Source organism: Ascaphus truei, unplaced genomic scaffold, assembly GCF_040206685.1.
Source record: "Ascaphus truei isolate aAscTru1 unplaced genomic scaffold, aAscTru1.hap1 HAP1_SCAFFOLD_1863, whole genome shotgun sequence".
In the NCBI taxonomy this organism is placed as follows: domain Eukaryota; kingdom Metazoa; phylum Chordata; class Amphibia; order Anura; family Ascaphidae; genus Ascaphus; species Ascaphus truei.
Window position 1 is genome coordinate 23,243 of NW_027454766.1, and position 16,651 is coordinate 39,893.

General features: G+C 46.0%; 1 protein-coding gene across 7 annotated transcripts in view; it reads left to right on the forward strand.

Annotated features, from left to right (window-relative positions):
• LOC142477013 (transmembrane protein 248-like) overlaps positions 1 to 16,337 on the forward strand; it is a 30,216-nt gene extending 13,879 nt beyond the window's left edge. For 6 of the 7 annotated variants that reach the window (XM_075582068.1, XM_075582069.1, XM_075582071.1 and 3 more), the window contains exon 5: positions 16,019 to 16,337. In XM_075582068.1, coding sequence (XP_075438183.1) covers positions 16,019 to 16,217 — 199 coding nt within the window. In that variant the 3' untranslated portion in view covers positions 16,218 to 16,337. The remainder of the gene's footprint in view (positions 1 to 16,018) is intronic. The other variant, XR_012792138.1, reaches the window with a different exon arrangement.
• Positions 16,338 to 16,651: the final 314 nt, after the last annotated feature.

The window sequence follows — 16,651 nt, forward strand, 5'->3', positions numbered from 1 at the left end:
ACTCCGTCCCAGAGCCCTTGGGCAAGTCCAGTAGTCCTAGTTCCTAAGAAGGACAAGACCACCCGGTTTTGTGTGGACTACCGGTTGCTCAACGCTGGGACGGTGTCAGATGCTTACCCCATGCCCCGCATGGATGAGTTACTAGATGAAATCGTGGGGGCAAAGTACCTGACCACCATGGATTTGAGCAAAGGCTATTGGCAAATCCCACTGTCCCTGGAGGCTAGGGAGAAGTCAGCATTCCTCACTCCAAGTGGCCTCTATGAGTTTTTGGTGATGCCATTTGGGATGAAGAATGCCCCGGCTACCTTTCAATGCCTGGTCAATAGGTTACTGGAAGGGATGCAGAGCTATGCCAGGCTTACTTAGATGACATTGCTGTCTTTATTAGTTCCTGGGAATCCCACATAGGACATGTAGCTGCGGTGCTGGATAGGATCAGGGAGGCTGGGCTTACCTTAAAACCCAGTAAGTGTATGGTCGGGATGGCAGAAGTCCTGTACTTAGGGCACAGGGTGGGTGGAGGGCATCTCAAACCAGAGCCAGCCAAGGTAGAAGCCATAGTTCAGTGGCCTGTTCCAAAAACCAAGAAACAGGTCATGGCATTTTTGGGCACCGCAGGGTACTATAGGAAGTTTGTCCCACAGTACAGCGCCGTGGCCAAACCCCTGATTGATCTGACTAAGAAGCAACTGCCTGTGCTTATTACCTGGACTCCTGCCTGTGAAACTGCTTTCCAGGCACTGAAAACGGCTCTTGCTGGAGCCCCCATACTGGCTGCCCCAGACTATACCAAGCATTTTCTTATTCAGACTGATGCCTCAGACTTTGGTGTTGGGGCTGTATTGAGCCAGGTGGGGGACGACGGCAAAGAGCACCCTGTGGTGTATCTCAGTCGCAAACTGCTCCCCAGGGAAGTGGCATATGCCACCATTGTGAAGGAGTGCTTAGTCATTGTGTGGGCACTCAAAAAGCTCCAGCCCTATGTATATGGGAGGGCTTTCATGGTCATCACAGACCACAATCCCCTGAGTTGGCTACAGATTGTATCAGGGGAGAATGCCAAGCTGCTGAGATGGAGCTTGGCTTTGCAAGAATTTGAATTTACCATTCAACACAAAAAGGGCAGTGAAAACAGCAATGCTGATGGACTTTCACACCAGGACTATCCCTCTGAGACTGAATTCATTAATGGTGCCAGCAGTGCCCCACTCCCCGTTAGGACCAGTGGGCCTCAGGCAACCCATTAAGAAGGGGAGGTGTAGAGGGAGAAAGGGGGTGGCCCGATATTAAAGGGGTTGCACCCCATTTGGCCATCCCCTGACCTCACCAGGGAGACAAGGGGTTAACTGGGCTAAGGTCCAGAAATGTGATGTAACCCTTGTTATGACATGAAAATGTGTATTCCCCTGTTCCCATGCTTTATTGTAATGTCTGGTTTAATCAGTGTCTGCATCACACACACTAGGATCCATCCGGGAGCACAAGGGTTAATAGTTGTTTAGTGATTATAGCCCTTTGTGTAATTTTCCCGCCTTTTCAGGCACCATTTTGCAGGATCCCATAGGCCGCCATTGGGGCTCCATGTGTTTCAATGGCGAATCTTGCTGTTTGGGTCCTGGTTCCTGTGAAGACCAGCAGATGGCGTCCGAAAGGAGGAGCGGCGGTTTCCCATTGTAAGTCAATGGGCCCATTGACTTCAATGGAGAATCCTCGAAAGAGCTTTCCAGGAACAAGTTGGCTGCCGTCCAAACTGCAAAACCGCAAAGCGGATACATTTTCAATAAGAGAGCTTTGATCACTTAACAGTCAAGTTCAACGACAAGTGGCGTGGGAATAAACAGTTCTAGAGCACATAGAAATAAAATTCTTTTTGCCCCTAGTTCCTAGACCTTCCCCCACTCGACCACAACCGGGACCCAGTATCCTGGACCCCAGATAAGGGTCGAACCGAGAAGAGCGGGTCGCGCCATAGGTTCCAATGGCGGCGGCAGAAACAGCTCAGGAAAACGGCTAAGTGTCAAAAGCTGAAATTTGGGAATCCATAGCTCCGGTTCCGGAGGGTCCAGAGGATCAGGGTTTGGGGTATCTGTAGTCACTGCTCCGGCATCGCTGCAGAACCATCCTTGACCCTCTTGGACCAACCCAACGGAGTATGGACCCCCTTGAAAGTTCGGGACTTTTCCCATAGACTCCAATGGCGGCCAATTTCATTGACCGGCTATGGCGGAAAACCCCCATTTACTTCAACGGCGGCGTCGCCCCGTTGAAAGTCTATGGCGGCGGATTCCCATAGCTGCCAACGGCGGCAGTTTGCCATTGAATGTCTATGGCGGCGGAGCCCGTTGTTTTCAATGGGGATTTAGTGAAAAAACGTGATTTAATTTACAGCGGAGTTTTTTGTATTAAAATAGGAAACGGTTTAAGGTGTATTTGTGTAACTCCGGTTCCGAAAGTCGTAGCAAGTCGCAAATTGGACCATAGGATGTCCCAGTTCCGGCATTGAGAACTGGGAAGTTTGAACTGGCTGGACCCAACGGAACCAGATATTTTAATGTGTTTGTGTTTTATCCTTCATACTGTGTCCCAAAGCAGGGATAAAACTCAGAGGAAATTCCTTTGCATACCAGGGTAGCATATGGCCAGAGAGGCGACCCAATGTCTAGGACTTAAGTATTGTTCAAAGGATTTTGTCACCTCCACTGTTTACCTGAGGGCGGAGATTACTCAAACCAGAGCAGTCTTTAAGTGTCCCATTTAACACCTTACAACAAAGTATATCCTGCCAGGAATCCAATCTGGTAGACTAGCTGGCATTCCTGATGCAGATGAGGGGCTACAGAAATGAGACCCCAGAGCTCTAATGCGCATGTACCAGCTAGCAGGGGGGCATGTATCAAAATGTGTTCCCACGTTAATGACTGGCTAGAGGTAATTGAAGACTAATCACCTGTACTTAATGTTAAGGATAGGGTACAAAAGGTTTATAAACTGTGGTCCACCCTTTATCCTTTGTCTTCTGATATCATCTGAATTGTTACCTGATTGCGAGAGAATTGCTATGCAACATACTTCTCATCCCCCATCCCCAAAGTAAGTGTACTTCTTGTCTGTTACTGTATTATTTTGTGTGTTCACCTATCCAAAGAAATAAATATACTTTATTATATCTAAGCCTCGTTCAGTTCAAACCCAGTATTTGGTGTAAATTACAACCTGTGATAAGCTATCGTCACAAACATGTTTTAGCTGGAGATATCTGAACACCTCTCCAGGCCGTAAATCAGCCTTCTCTTAAAGCTCAGAGAAATCCTTAAAAATTTTTTTATCAGATATCATGTGCTTGATCCTAGTTATGCCCCATCTTTTCCAGGCTGCAATCCTGCCTTCCTCCATCCCCGGGGGAAAATTGGGGGTTATTGAAAAGCGGGATCATACTAGAGTTTTTTTGTTTGTGAATCTGTACTTAATTTAAGCCGATCCCACTTTGACAGTGAGTGCTTAATCATTGGGTTTGCTATTCCTCCTGGTGGTCTATTCTGGCTGTCCAGCCAGGGCAAGGCCATAGCAAAGTGTCTAGATTTGTCGGGGAACAGATATGGTCCTCTATATCAGCCCATGCTCTCGTACCCCTTTCTGAGTTCCAGAGGAGTATCTGGCTCAGCTGCGAGGAGTATATTTTTTCACCGCTAATCACCCTAGCTTCGAGGGTCTTTGTTGTATTGTATTTAGGATTCTGGACTGTTTCCCTGACCATATGAACCTAGCAATACTTCGCTGTAGACTGGAAATATCTTTCTCTAGGGCTCGGACCGGGAGAGTCCGAAAGAGGCACATTATCCTGGGAAGGAGAGTCATTTTGATTGCCGTAATCCTGCCTATCCAGGAGATACAATATCTTTCCCATTCTTATAAATTGCTCTTGAGCCAACGCATTTGTTGAGGATAGTAATACTTATAGATTGTCTGCACGGATGTTGTAAGATTTACCCCTAGGTATGGTATATAGTTTGTGCGCCATGTAAAGTTAAAATTAATACTCAGAAATTTGATCAGGTCATGGGTCAGATTGATACATAGGACTAGTGATTTTGTCTAATTTATTTTGAAACCTGATATACTTCCAAATTGTAACAGTGCTTAAAAGGTTGGGAAGAGTAGTGAATGGTCTGGTAATCGTCATTAGTATGTCGTCCACAAATAACGCCACTTTATGTTCTGTTTTTCCCACCCGTACACCTGACACGTTGGGGTCCAGTCTCAAGGCGGCAGCCAAGAGTTCAATGGCGAGCACAAACAGGAGTGGAGAGAGGGGGCAGCCCTGTTGTGTACCATTTGCTATGGGTATTGTGTCAGAGAGGCGCCCTGCATTCCTAATCTGGGCTCATAGGGCTTGATATAAGGTCTGTTCACCCCTAAGAAAGGCTCCAGTGAAACCCATTTCTGTCAGTACTCTCAAAGAGATATCGCCAGTCCAGACTATCAAAAGCTTTCTCAGCATCCAGTGAGAGTGGCATACAGGGGGTCTTTTCTGTTCCAGCTGTGGGTATGAAGTTAATATATTGTCTGGAGCATGTCTAGCTGGGATAAACCCCACTTGATCGTGGTGAACCATATAGTTCATCTATTTTTGTAAGCGGTTAGCTAGAATTTTTGCATATAGTTTGATATCAGTGTTTATGAGCGAAATAGGGCGATAGCTGGCGCAACTCGTGGGGTGTCTTCATCTTTTTTTTATATATTAATACAATGGTAGCTGTAGCCATCGATTTGTGGGACTGGTTCACCCTTTAGAAATGTATCGAACATTGTTACTAGATATGGGGTAAGAATATTCGAGAGTTTCTTATAGTAGGCCCAGGAAAAGCCGCCTGGGGCTTTTGATGCCTTCAGTTCCTGCATGGTCTCGATCACCTCTTTTGCAGAGATTGGTTCATTAAGCTCTGTTCTATGGTGTGGCTTAAGTTTGGGCAATTGGCAGGCCTCTAGATATTTGTTTGTTTTGTTTGTATCATTTCCCAGGTGATCCACCTTTTTTCCATCATATAATTTTTTGGTAGAAGCTGTGGAACTGTTTTACTATCTGTAGTGGGTCTTTGGTCAACGTTCCATCAGCTAGGCGTATTGCGTGTATATTTTGCCTGGCAAGCATAGTGTGGGCCTTATTGCCTCTCTTGTAATATTTTTGAGAGGTTCAGCGTAGAGCCTGCTCTGTTTTAACTGAGAGGCATACATTTAGCTTCCCTCGGGTCTGGATAATCCTGGCCATCACCTCTGCGGTGCTGTTGGCTTTATTTGTCGCGGTAATGCCTCTGTATGATAATATTGATCATTGCATGGTCTGACCACGTAATACTGTCAATGTTTGCCTGCACTTTTTGTGATAGCAGTCTCGCGTCTACTAAGAAAATGTCAATTCGCGAATGTGTTGTGAGGGGCTGAAAAGAAAGTGTAATCTTTTTTGAGGGTGTTAAGTGATCTCCAAACATCGACTAGTTTGTGTTCCTTCATAAAATACTCAAATAGTTTTAATTTCTGGGGTTTGTCTCAGACCCGTCCCAAATTTTTTTTATAACCATTTGCATTTCTCTGGGGTTCTTCCCATCTCTTTTCAGCAGTCTATGGATCAAACTCTCAGAATGCATCCATTCTCTATATTAATGTATCCATTGGATAGTCCTTTTTTACTACATATAGTTGTTTTCTTTGTGTTCTTTATTGTGTTATATTTTCTGTATAAACGCATGTTACTTGTGTGTTAGTGTAACTTTAATGACGCAGTGGTATCGTGGCCATGAGCCAATAAGAAATCCAGGAAGGGTATTTAAAGCCAGATGGGAATTCCACCATTCATTCCATGATGAATTGGCCACGTAGCCACGAAACGCGTAGGATTGTGTTGGTGCCACCGGGTTAGTCCTTGTACCTGGGACACTGCGCCTTTATTGGACTTTACCTTTGCATGGCAAACATTTGGGCTTAGCCGGCACGCAAGACGCTGACGTCCTCGGATACGCGTCGTTTGCCGGTGTCCCTCTGTCTATCTGGCCAGGCAGCACCGTTATTGCGTTTTTCAGCGGAACGCATAAGACCCACCAGACGGAGGCACAGACGGCTCCTGCGGAAGATCTCCTCATCTGGCGCCCCCTCACCCTCCTCCTCCCGTGGCCCACTTACCTTGATGATCCGGATCGGAGGGTGATGCGACGACCTGTGGCTTCACGGTTCATGACCCATTGTTTTTAACTTTTTTTTTATTCTGTCCGTGCATATCTTGCCACTGTAACTATTTCATACAAACTTAGTCTACTATGAGAGTTTGTTGCACGTTTCTTTTCCACTTTCTCCAGATCTGATGCTGTCATCCCACCTGATCAGCAGCAGACTCTCATATTCCCACAGAGAGGATACCTGCTATATTTATTCCTTGATTATTAGTTGCGTTCACATGCTTCACTTGTTTGCCCTTTTTTAAGTTTATTTGCACACATTTTGTCTTTTTTTTTTCACTGTATCCTATACACAGATTTGGTCCGTTTGATTCACTATTTTATATATCACCATTTTTTGTATATGTACATATTTTTGTGCACTTTAGACCTTATTCATGTTTATACTCGAGGTCTGATGCATCCTCTGTGATCCGGTCACTTCACTTCGGCACGTACAACCTCTGAGATCTGATGCATCCTCCGTGATTTGGTCACTCCACTTCTGCGCATATACTGGTAAAAATTCCTCCGGTCGAGGCCTGACACATTGTGTTGCTCTATGTGCCTAATGTGGAACAAGATGACATACTCACTATGCTACAAGGCTTTGCTCCGTCTGCATTAAGCCCATTTCAGAAGAGAGAGCCCCAACTCCGATGAGGTTCTCTCATGGCTGAAATCCTCCGTCTTGGAGACCTTTTGAGGTTACCGGATTGGAAGCGGAGACCGTAGCTCACCAGAGAACGATGTCCATCTCCGTGGATTCTGATGTTCACAACGGCTTGCACGCTGATTGGCAAGACTCTTCATCGGAGGAAGAAGCCATAGAAATACCAGAAAATGTCACGGTGGAAATTGTAGATTAACTCATCAAAGGCATAGTTACCTAGTAGTTACATAGTTACATAGTAGATGAGGTTGAAAAAAAGACACGCGTCCATCAAGTTCAACTTATGCTAAATTTAGACGTCAGATACTTTATCCTATATCTATACTTACTTATTGATCCATAGGAAGGCAAACAAAAAACCCCAGTGACATATCATCCAATGATATCTCATACCCGTCTCCACGGGTAATGAATTCCACATTGTAACTGCCCTTACTGTAAAGAACCCGTTCCTTTGTTGCTGGTGAAATCTCCTTTCCTCCAACCTTAAGGGATGGCCCCGGGTCCTTTGTACTGACCCTGGGAAGAATAGTTATTTTGAAAGCTCCTTGTACTGTCCCCAAATATATTTGTATATAGTTATCATATCCCCTCTTAGATGCCTCTTTTCTAATGTAAATAACTCTAATTTAGCTAGCCTCATAAGTTAGAATGTCCATCCCCTTTATTAATTTGGTGGCTCTTCTCTGCACTCTCTAGTTCCATAATGTCTTTTCTAAGAAGTGGTGCCCAAAATTGTACTCCATACTCAAGGTGAGGTCTTACTAATGCTTTGTAAAGGGGCATAATTATGTTTACTCCCTTCCATCCATTGCCCGTTTAATGCAAGATAAGTTCTTGTTTGCCTTTGCAGCTACTGCCTCACTTTGGGCACTATTGCTAAGCCTGCTGTCTACAAGCACTCCTAAATCTTTCTCTATCGAGGATTCCCCCAATATATCTCCATTTAATGTGCAAGTCGCCTGTTTATTCTTGCTTCCCAAATGCATAACCTTACATGTATCTGTATTAAGGGACTGTGATACATATGAAGGACTGTGACAGGACGGCCTTGCGGTAGGGTCACTAAAGAGTCACAAACCATGGGTAAGGCTTTTACCTTCAGTGGTTTACTTTCCACAATCGTATAAACATTAGGCACACTGTCCCTTTAAGGTAAACATAAAAGGAACACCCACTCCACTGTAGGGAGCCTAACTATACAATATAAGCCTAGCTGCGAGCTGGCTGACTAAACCGGTTACCAGCTTTTAAATCACATTCATGGATAGAGGAATAAGATCAATTCCTTATCTGTTTGGTTGGGACTCCTGTCCTAAGAGTGTACAGGCAATCCTTCTGGATCCAGCAGCCTGGACAAGACAGCTCTGTAGTATGAGACAGCCACCTACTACAAGCAGTAGCCTCCTTATCAAGCTGCCTGACAGCTGTCTTAATGCAGCCCTGATTGCTCAGGTACCTCTAACTGGGTTAACCCTCTGACTGCTGCTTTCAGCAGTCAAAGGTATGTTTCCGAGGCATACTCATTAGCAAATGACTTCACCCTGTCACAGGGACGCTATGGACATTGAAGATGTAAAGCAAGATCTTAATACTGTGCACCAAGTGGTCCAAGATATCATGGGTAATAAGTGGCTTCATCCAGACTAGAAATTTGCCATCGTGAAATGTTTTGAAAAGATGTACAGTATCCCTTCAGTGGCAAGTGGGGAGAACTTAAGAGACAGTAGGAGGGTATTATGGTAAGTTCATCTGCAAGGGCTCAGTGCATCTGAGATGTTTAGTATCAGCCAGGGGAGCTACCCATGTGCTTCATTAAAGAGGTGTGTTTTTTAAGAAAGGTCCTAAAGGTGGAGAGAGAGGGTGCTAGTCGGATATTTCAGAGGTGTAAGGCAGTGAGTGGGAGTGGGCTTTTTAGATACTAAAGGGGTAGACAGAAGACATCCTTGACCAGAATGCCAGAGTTGGGTCAAGCTTGCTGTTTTTGAGTAAGGGTACAACTGTTGCATGTTTTGAAGGAGGTGGGAAAGGTACCAGAGTAGAAGGAGGAGATGAAAATGTGAGTGTAGGGATTAGAGTAGGAGCGATGGCTTTGAGGATATGGGAGACAATAGGGTCAAGAGGGCAGGTGGTAGAGTAAGAAGAGGACATCAGCAGCAACACATCCTCCTCTGTGACAGTGGAAAAACTCGAGGAAGGCAGGAAGAGGTGTTTGATGGGAGGATAGTCCTACACGGACTCCAGTTTTTTGGATAGTTCATAAATATGGAAAAGTGCTTGCTATCAATGAACCAAAGGTTTCTGGGAATGCAGTCAAATACCAGCATGGGCAAAGTTTTCTTACCTCGGGAAAAAGTCCTCAATTTCCTACTTCAGCAGGCCACTGTACAAGGTTGTGATGTCTCTTCACCTTGGCCATAGAAGCAGAGCCATGGGCACAACTCTATGTCCGAGCACTCCATGCCAATTCTTTTAATGAATTGGGACGGAGATCCACAGAATCATGCACAGGAGATTCATTCATCGTTCCTCACTCGAGAGTTTGAGATGATGGGAAAGCCTTCCGAATTTCATGAAAGGGCAAGCTCTTGAGATCAGAACTTGGCACACCCTCTTTACCAATGCCAGCTCAAATGGTTGAAGCACCTTCTCTCAAGGAAAATGGTCTGCAGTAGAAGTCTTTGTCCCGATTTAAATGTCCTGGAGATCAGAGACATATACTGGGGCGATAATCCACTTCTCCCCTCTCCTTCAAGGAACGGTTCTCCGAGTCATCTCGGACAATGCCATGGCAGCGGCTTACCTGAATAAACATGGCGGCACAAAGAGTTCACAGGTGTTAGAAGATGTTTCAAAGATTCTGTCTTGGGCAGAAAATGATGTTCCTCACATAAGGACTCTGCATATATCCGGGAAATCAAATATATCTACGGATATCTTAAATTGTCACATGATCCACTCAGGGATGGGGCCTCTAAAGCCAGAGGTGTTCAAGTGACTTCCAGTTGGGAGATCCCGACAAACGATTGTATGGTCGACCGGAGAGTGGGCAAAACTCCAGGTCTCTTGTTCTCGAAATCGCGATCAAATCGCGATCAAAAAGCAATTTTTGTGGCCATGGTTTGCGGGCCTTCTAAAGATGTTCATAGAAGCTCCCTGGAAGTTACCTCTCCTACCGGATCTCCTCACACAGTGCCCAATAAGGCATTCAAATCCAGCATTCCTTGCCTTGACAGCCTGGCGATTGAGAGGTGGTATTTACAGAACGAGATTGTCGGACAGAGTAGACCAGACTTTTGTCTGGACTAAAAAGCCATCTGCGTCCAAAATATACCATATGGTATGGAGTGTTTTTTCCAATTGGTGTGTCTCGCAAAGGCATAGATTCGGCAAAAGTCCAAACTCGTCACGTGCCAGGCTTTCTGCAGAGTGGATATGACAAAGGCCTTGGCCGTAGTTCTCTCAAGATCCAAGTTACAGCCCTATGAGTTTTTTCAATACATCTTTGGCTAGTGACATATACGTTTTTAGTTTCCTCAAAGTGGTCGAAAAACTAATGCTGGAACTTCATCTCCTCGTACCTGCTTGGGACGTAAATGTTGTTTTTGGAAGTGTTCGCTTCCACTCCTTTTGAACCGTAATTCCAGGTTTCGGATCAATGGCTTACCCATAAGACAGTATTCCGTACAGATATTACCTTGCGCAGAAGAATTGGGGACTTGCGGGCCTTGTCTTGTAAAGCACCTTGTTTCAGGGTTCCCCAGGATAAGATAGTTATGCGACCTGTACCTCAGTTCCTCCCTAAGGTGGCTGCAGCCTCCCATATGAACGAGGACATGGTCGGCCCTTCATTTTGTCCAAATACTAGGGGTGAAAAAGAGGAACATTTGCATTGTTTAGATGTGGTTGGAATCTTATCTCATTACATTGATAAATCTCGGGTTTATCGGAGTTCAGAGCGGTTGTTTGTACTGTTTACCGGTAACAGAAGAGGCTGTCCTGCCTTTCTCCTCCATCATTAGGTGGATCAAGCGATGTATCTAGGATTTCTATAAACGTAGTCACCTGGATTATCTATAAGTAATTAAGGCCCATTCTACGAGGGCCATAGCTACTTCATGGGCCGATACGACTGGTGCCTCTTCAGAAGATACATGTAAAGCTGCTACATGGTCTTCACAGAATACATAGGAATGATAAGATTCAAAAAAGTGTAAAACTGCGTACCAATTGTGTAAGTGTGATTGTAAACACATACAATGTAATAAGGTTAAAGTGAAACCAGTGATATATACACAGAGTAAACCATATAGATAAATAAGTTACTCTAAACAATATAAGTGCACCCAATGTGATATCAATTGATATTATGTGAAAATAGTTTAAATATACCCGACAGAAATATGGTCTGCTGCTCGTCAAATATGATGGCTCAACATCACAGGTGGATACATGTAAAGAAGAAAGACAGCGCACGAGTGTATGTGTATGTGTACACACACACACACACACACACACACGTGGAAGGTAATAAATGCACATACAGGAATACAGATCATAAAAGCAGGGCATGTTCAGGGTACACGCTACCACTCCGTAAGCTGCTGTTCCGCCACTTGATGTAAACTACCGTCGCCCTGTGCCTCCGGCTGGATGGGGTTGGAGTGTCGCTGGATCACGACTGTCCGCGTCCTGGAGACCTCCCGCGGGATGATATCCGCTTCCCAGTTGGATGTACCTCCTTGGCATTGAGGTGATGGAGGGTTTATGGCGGAAGAAAATGCAGCACAAAGTCCCACACTCCCGGCTTGAAGACACTACCACCCTCAATGGATGTCTTCGCTCCGGTGCCTCGTCACGGGCCCGCTGACATCACTTGATTGCGCCGCTATTATGCGACCCTCCAGCGCTGTTTGTGTGAGCATCGCAGGCTACCAATAGAGTGACAAGTGATACGGGGACAATAATGTGAGATTGCAGTTGCCTCAAACGTCCTACGCGTTTCGTAGAATTAATCTACTTCAGGGATCCTAATACCTCTCCCTATACACCCCAACATCCCACTGCTAATACCTCTCCCTATACAACCTAACATCCTGCTGCTAATATCACTCCCTATACAACCTAACATCCTGCTGCTAATATCACTCCCTACACACCCTAACATCCCGCTGCTAATACCTCTCCCTATACACCTTAACACCCTGCTGCTAATACCTCTCCCTATACACCCTAACATCCCGCTGCTAATACCTCTCCCTATACACCCTAACATCCCGCTGCTAATACCTCTCCCTATACACCTTAACACCCTGCTGCTAATACCTCTCCCTATACACCCTAACATCCCGCTGCTAATACCTCTCCCTATACACCCTAACATCCCGCTGCTAATACCTCTCCCTATACACCCTAACATCCTGCTACTAATACCTCTCCCTATACACCCTAACATCCTGCTGCTAATATCTCTCCCTATACACCCTAACATCCCGCTGCTAATACCTCTCCCTATACACCCTAACATCCCGCTGCTAATACCTCTCCCTAATCACCCTAACACCCCGCTGCTAATACCTCTCCCTATACACACTAACATCCCGCTGCTAATACCTCTCCCTATACACCCTAGCACCCCGCTGCTAATACCTCTCCCTATACACCCTAACATCCTGCTGCTAATACCTCTCCCTATACACCCTAACATCCCGCTGCTAATACCTCTCCCTATACACCCTAATATCCCACTGCTAATACCTCTCCCTGTACACACTAACATCCCGCTGCTAATACCTCTCCCTATACACCCTAGCACCCCGCTGCTAATACCTCTCCCTATACACCCTACATCCTGCTGCTAATACCTCTCCCTATACACCCTAACATCCCGCTGCTAATACCTCTCCCTATACACCCTTATATCCCACTGCTAATACCTCTCCCTGTACACCCTAACATCCCGCTGCTAATACCTCTCCCTAATCACCCTAACACCCTGCTGCTAATACCTCTCCCTATACACCCTAACATCCCGCTGCTAATACCTCTCCCTAATCACCCTAACACCCCGCTGCTAATACCTCTCCCTATACACCCTAACATCCTGCTGCTAATACCTCTCCCTATACACCCTAACATCCTGCTGCTAATACCTCTCCCTATACACCCTAACACCCCGCTGCTAATACCTCTCCCTATACACCCTAACACCCCGCTGCTAATACCTCTCCCTATACACCCTAACATCCCGCTGCTAATACCTCTCCCTATACACCCTAACATCCTGCTGCTAATAGCTCTCCCTATACACCCTAACATCCCACTGCTAATACCTCTCCCTATACACCCTAACACCCCGCTGCTAATACCTCTCCCTATACACCCCGCTGGCGTCCCCCTTTGCTTTCTTACATTACTTGCCTACTTTAAAGTCTGCTGAAATAATGACTCGCAGACGCCTTTCCTCTGTACAGTAGTTCGTTTCATTATAGCGCCATTAATCCTGTATTCTGCCTTTGGTTTTGTGTGACCCAAGTGCATTATTTTGCACTTTTGGGCATTAAATTGTAGTAGCCACACTTGACCATTCCTCGAATCTACGTAAATCATTGGTAATTGTATTTATCCCTCTCCTGGAGTGTCATTTGCAAAAGGGTATGCTGTCCCCGCCAAACCATTTATAATGTCCCTAATAAAGATATTAAAGAGGAGCGGTCCCAGTACAGACCCCCGAGGCACTCCACTGGTTACCTTCCCTTGAATGGTCTCCCTTTACCACAACGCTATGTCACGATCCTTCCACCAATGTCTTATCCATTCTACCACCATCGAGTCCAATTCCTAGCACTGCAACTTGTGTATCAGTCTTTTATGAGGGACAGTATCAAAGGCCTTACTAAAAATCCACCATAATCTGTTAGTTTAGTCACCCGGTCACAAAAAACATCTGTTTGATTTCTTTGACATGTTCTCCACCCAGTAACCTGAGGATCTTGTAGGTTGTTAGACTTTCATCTCTTCCCTACTTCCTCTCTTGTGAAGTGGGACTACGCTTCTCTTGTCATCTGGATCCACACCTGATAAGTGACTGGTTTAATAGATCTGGTCATGGCGTTACCAGCACACCCAAGGGCGACGAGATGGGGGGGTGGGGAGGAGCAGGTACAAATACCCGGAGCCCGGTTGACCGGAAGGGAGCCCGACTGTTGCATATGTTTTTGTCTTTCTCGCTAGTATCATTATTTGTCGTGTTTTTTTTTTTTTGATATCCATTGTAAAATCGGTGAATTCCAAAGAGAATAATGTTAGTGATTATACAGAATTCTGTCAGTTATCTGCCAATATTGACTAATCAATCAAAGAACTACTAATTATATCTTAAGAACAGAATATAATTATATTTTAATGGTATTCTTAAGATATATATTTCATGTTCAATGCACGCACAATTCGGAATAACGGCTCGCGAACTTGTGCCGTGAAGCGAGCATTTCCAACTCTACACGAACATGCGCGGCTGCGCTTTGACAGTGCGACAGCGCAGTCTCATCTTAGGCCTGGGACATAGACATTGTGTCCGTGCGGAGGCGCGCTTAGGCTCAGGGAAAGCGGTGCTTTCCCTGGCCTTACACAGCGCGCCGTCCGTGGGCGTGTCGGGGGCGGGCCAGTGACGTCACAGAGCTGGTTCGCCCTCATTGGGTGAACCGCTCACGTGACCGGCCCTACGCTCCGGCGAGCGCCAAATTTGAAAACTTGGTGAGACAAACGCTTCCGCAAGCGTGCGGAAGTGTGCGCGAGCCCCTGCTAAAGCCGCTCTCATTGCGGCTGCAGGGGCTCAGTGCCGAGTGTGAGCGCGGCTCAGCACGGGTCAGCCTTGCTCACACTACTATGTCCCAGGCCTTATTCTGCGTAGTCGCCTTTGTATGTTTTCGTTAGGGAACACCGTGCGAATACAACAAAGTTGTTGTGTTACACACATTGTGTTGTGTTACACATACAAGTTTACCGTATAAAGTGTGCGGTTAGTTCAGCAACGATCGTGTGGGTGCTTATATTAGTGATATTAGTCATTAGGATCGGAATATTCTCCACTGGTACGAATATTAACATGAAAATGAGACCACGCATTTATTTTATATTGCAGTGAATTTACAATAACTAGAATACATTTTTTAAGTTTAGATAACGTTTTTTTTTTTTTAACCCCTTTTTAATTCTTACCTTGGATTATCATCACAAATCTGGTGCAAAAAACCCATAAAGAACAAAAAGAAAGAGAGGAAAGAGCTGCTGCAGGTGGAAGAACTCTTGCATGTCTCGGATTTGCTATCTCCTTGTTTGCACATCAATACATGTCCTGTGTAAAGATGTTTTTAGCTGTCCGCCCTTGCTGGGGGCCCCAGAATGTTTTCACCAGGGCCCGAACCCGCTCTCGGCGGCTCTGAGCACACCCCCTTGAAATCTTTTCCTGTCCTTCAATGTACAGTAGCCCATCTGGCCCCACTGACTTGTCCGTTTTCAGTTGTGGAACTCCCAGTAGGACTTTGTCTTCTGTAAATGGACTTGTGGCCACCTCTTACCCATCTGTGGTCCTCCTCACCTTCAGCTGTGACCACAACTAATGATTAAGGTGGTTTGCTATACCTTTTGTCTCCCTTAACATACAGCACGGTGTACACTGCCAACCCTATAAACAGACAAAGCGGTGTATATATTGGCAGCACTATATACCCATAGATACAACACCTATACACGCACAGTGTATATACTGCACCTATATACACTGCCAGCCCTATACACACATACAGCATTGCATACACTGCCCGTCTTATATACATTGGGTATCGTTGGGGCTGCCGATGGGGGTAGAGCGAGGACTTGTGTCCCGGACCTGGAAATTGGTCCAGACCGAAAGAACTCTACCTGGGCCCACCCGGAAACCCTCCCAGCGCTGCCATGGTTCTGATAATAGCCAGACACCACTCAACAACCCGAGACTCAGGTCACGACTGTCAGTGGGCCTGAGCACTGTATAAACTGCCAACCCTACAAACACAACACTGCCAATCCTATATACACAAACACTATACACCACCAGCCCTATATACACCCCCAGTGACCCTGTCTCTTTCTGCAGGAGGATCGGGTGCTGTGTTCTGTCCGCTTGCTGTACGCAGGTCTGTGTCTGCTCTCCTTCGGGGGTCTCCTGTGCGTGTTCAGCACTCTCTGCCTCCGTCACACCAAAGAGAAGAGGTCCCAGGTGCAGCTGTGACAGGACAGGCCAAGGAGGGAGGGGGGGAGCCATGCGCCCAGTGTACGGACACTGTGGCACCTGACAATGGGTGGGCAACTCTTGTCACCTCATGGAAGACAGATGTTTCACCTGGCGGTGGCGGGGTTTTGGGGGGCTCTGTAAAATACAATAAACATCTGAATAAAATGAATGTTGGAAAATCGTACTGGTTATGAGTGAGTCTCACGCAGTTGTTCGAGGTCTCGCCCTGGAAGGCAGTCTCGCTCGTGCATGAAGTCTCATCTTTAAGCATCACCACCCTTCAATGCCATCTCACTCACTGATGTCTCAAACCTACAAACACCCCTGTTACCCCCTCACATCCTGTCAGTTTGATTCCTCCACTGACCTTTGACAAAGTTACTTTACGTGCTTATCACCCCTACTCCCATTAGATTGTAAGCTCTCTGGCCAGGGCTTCCAGTATGCCCCTGACCACACTCGCACTCACTCACACTCTCTCATTTGATTTGTTGT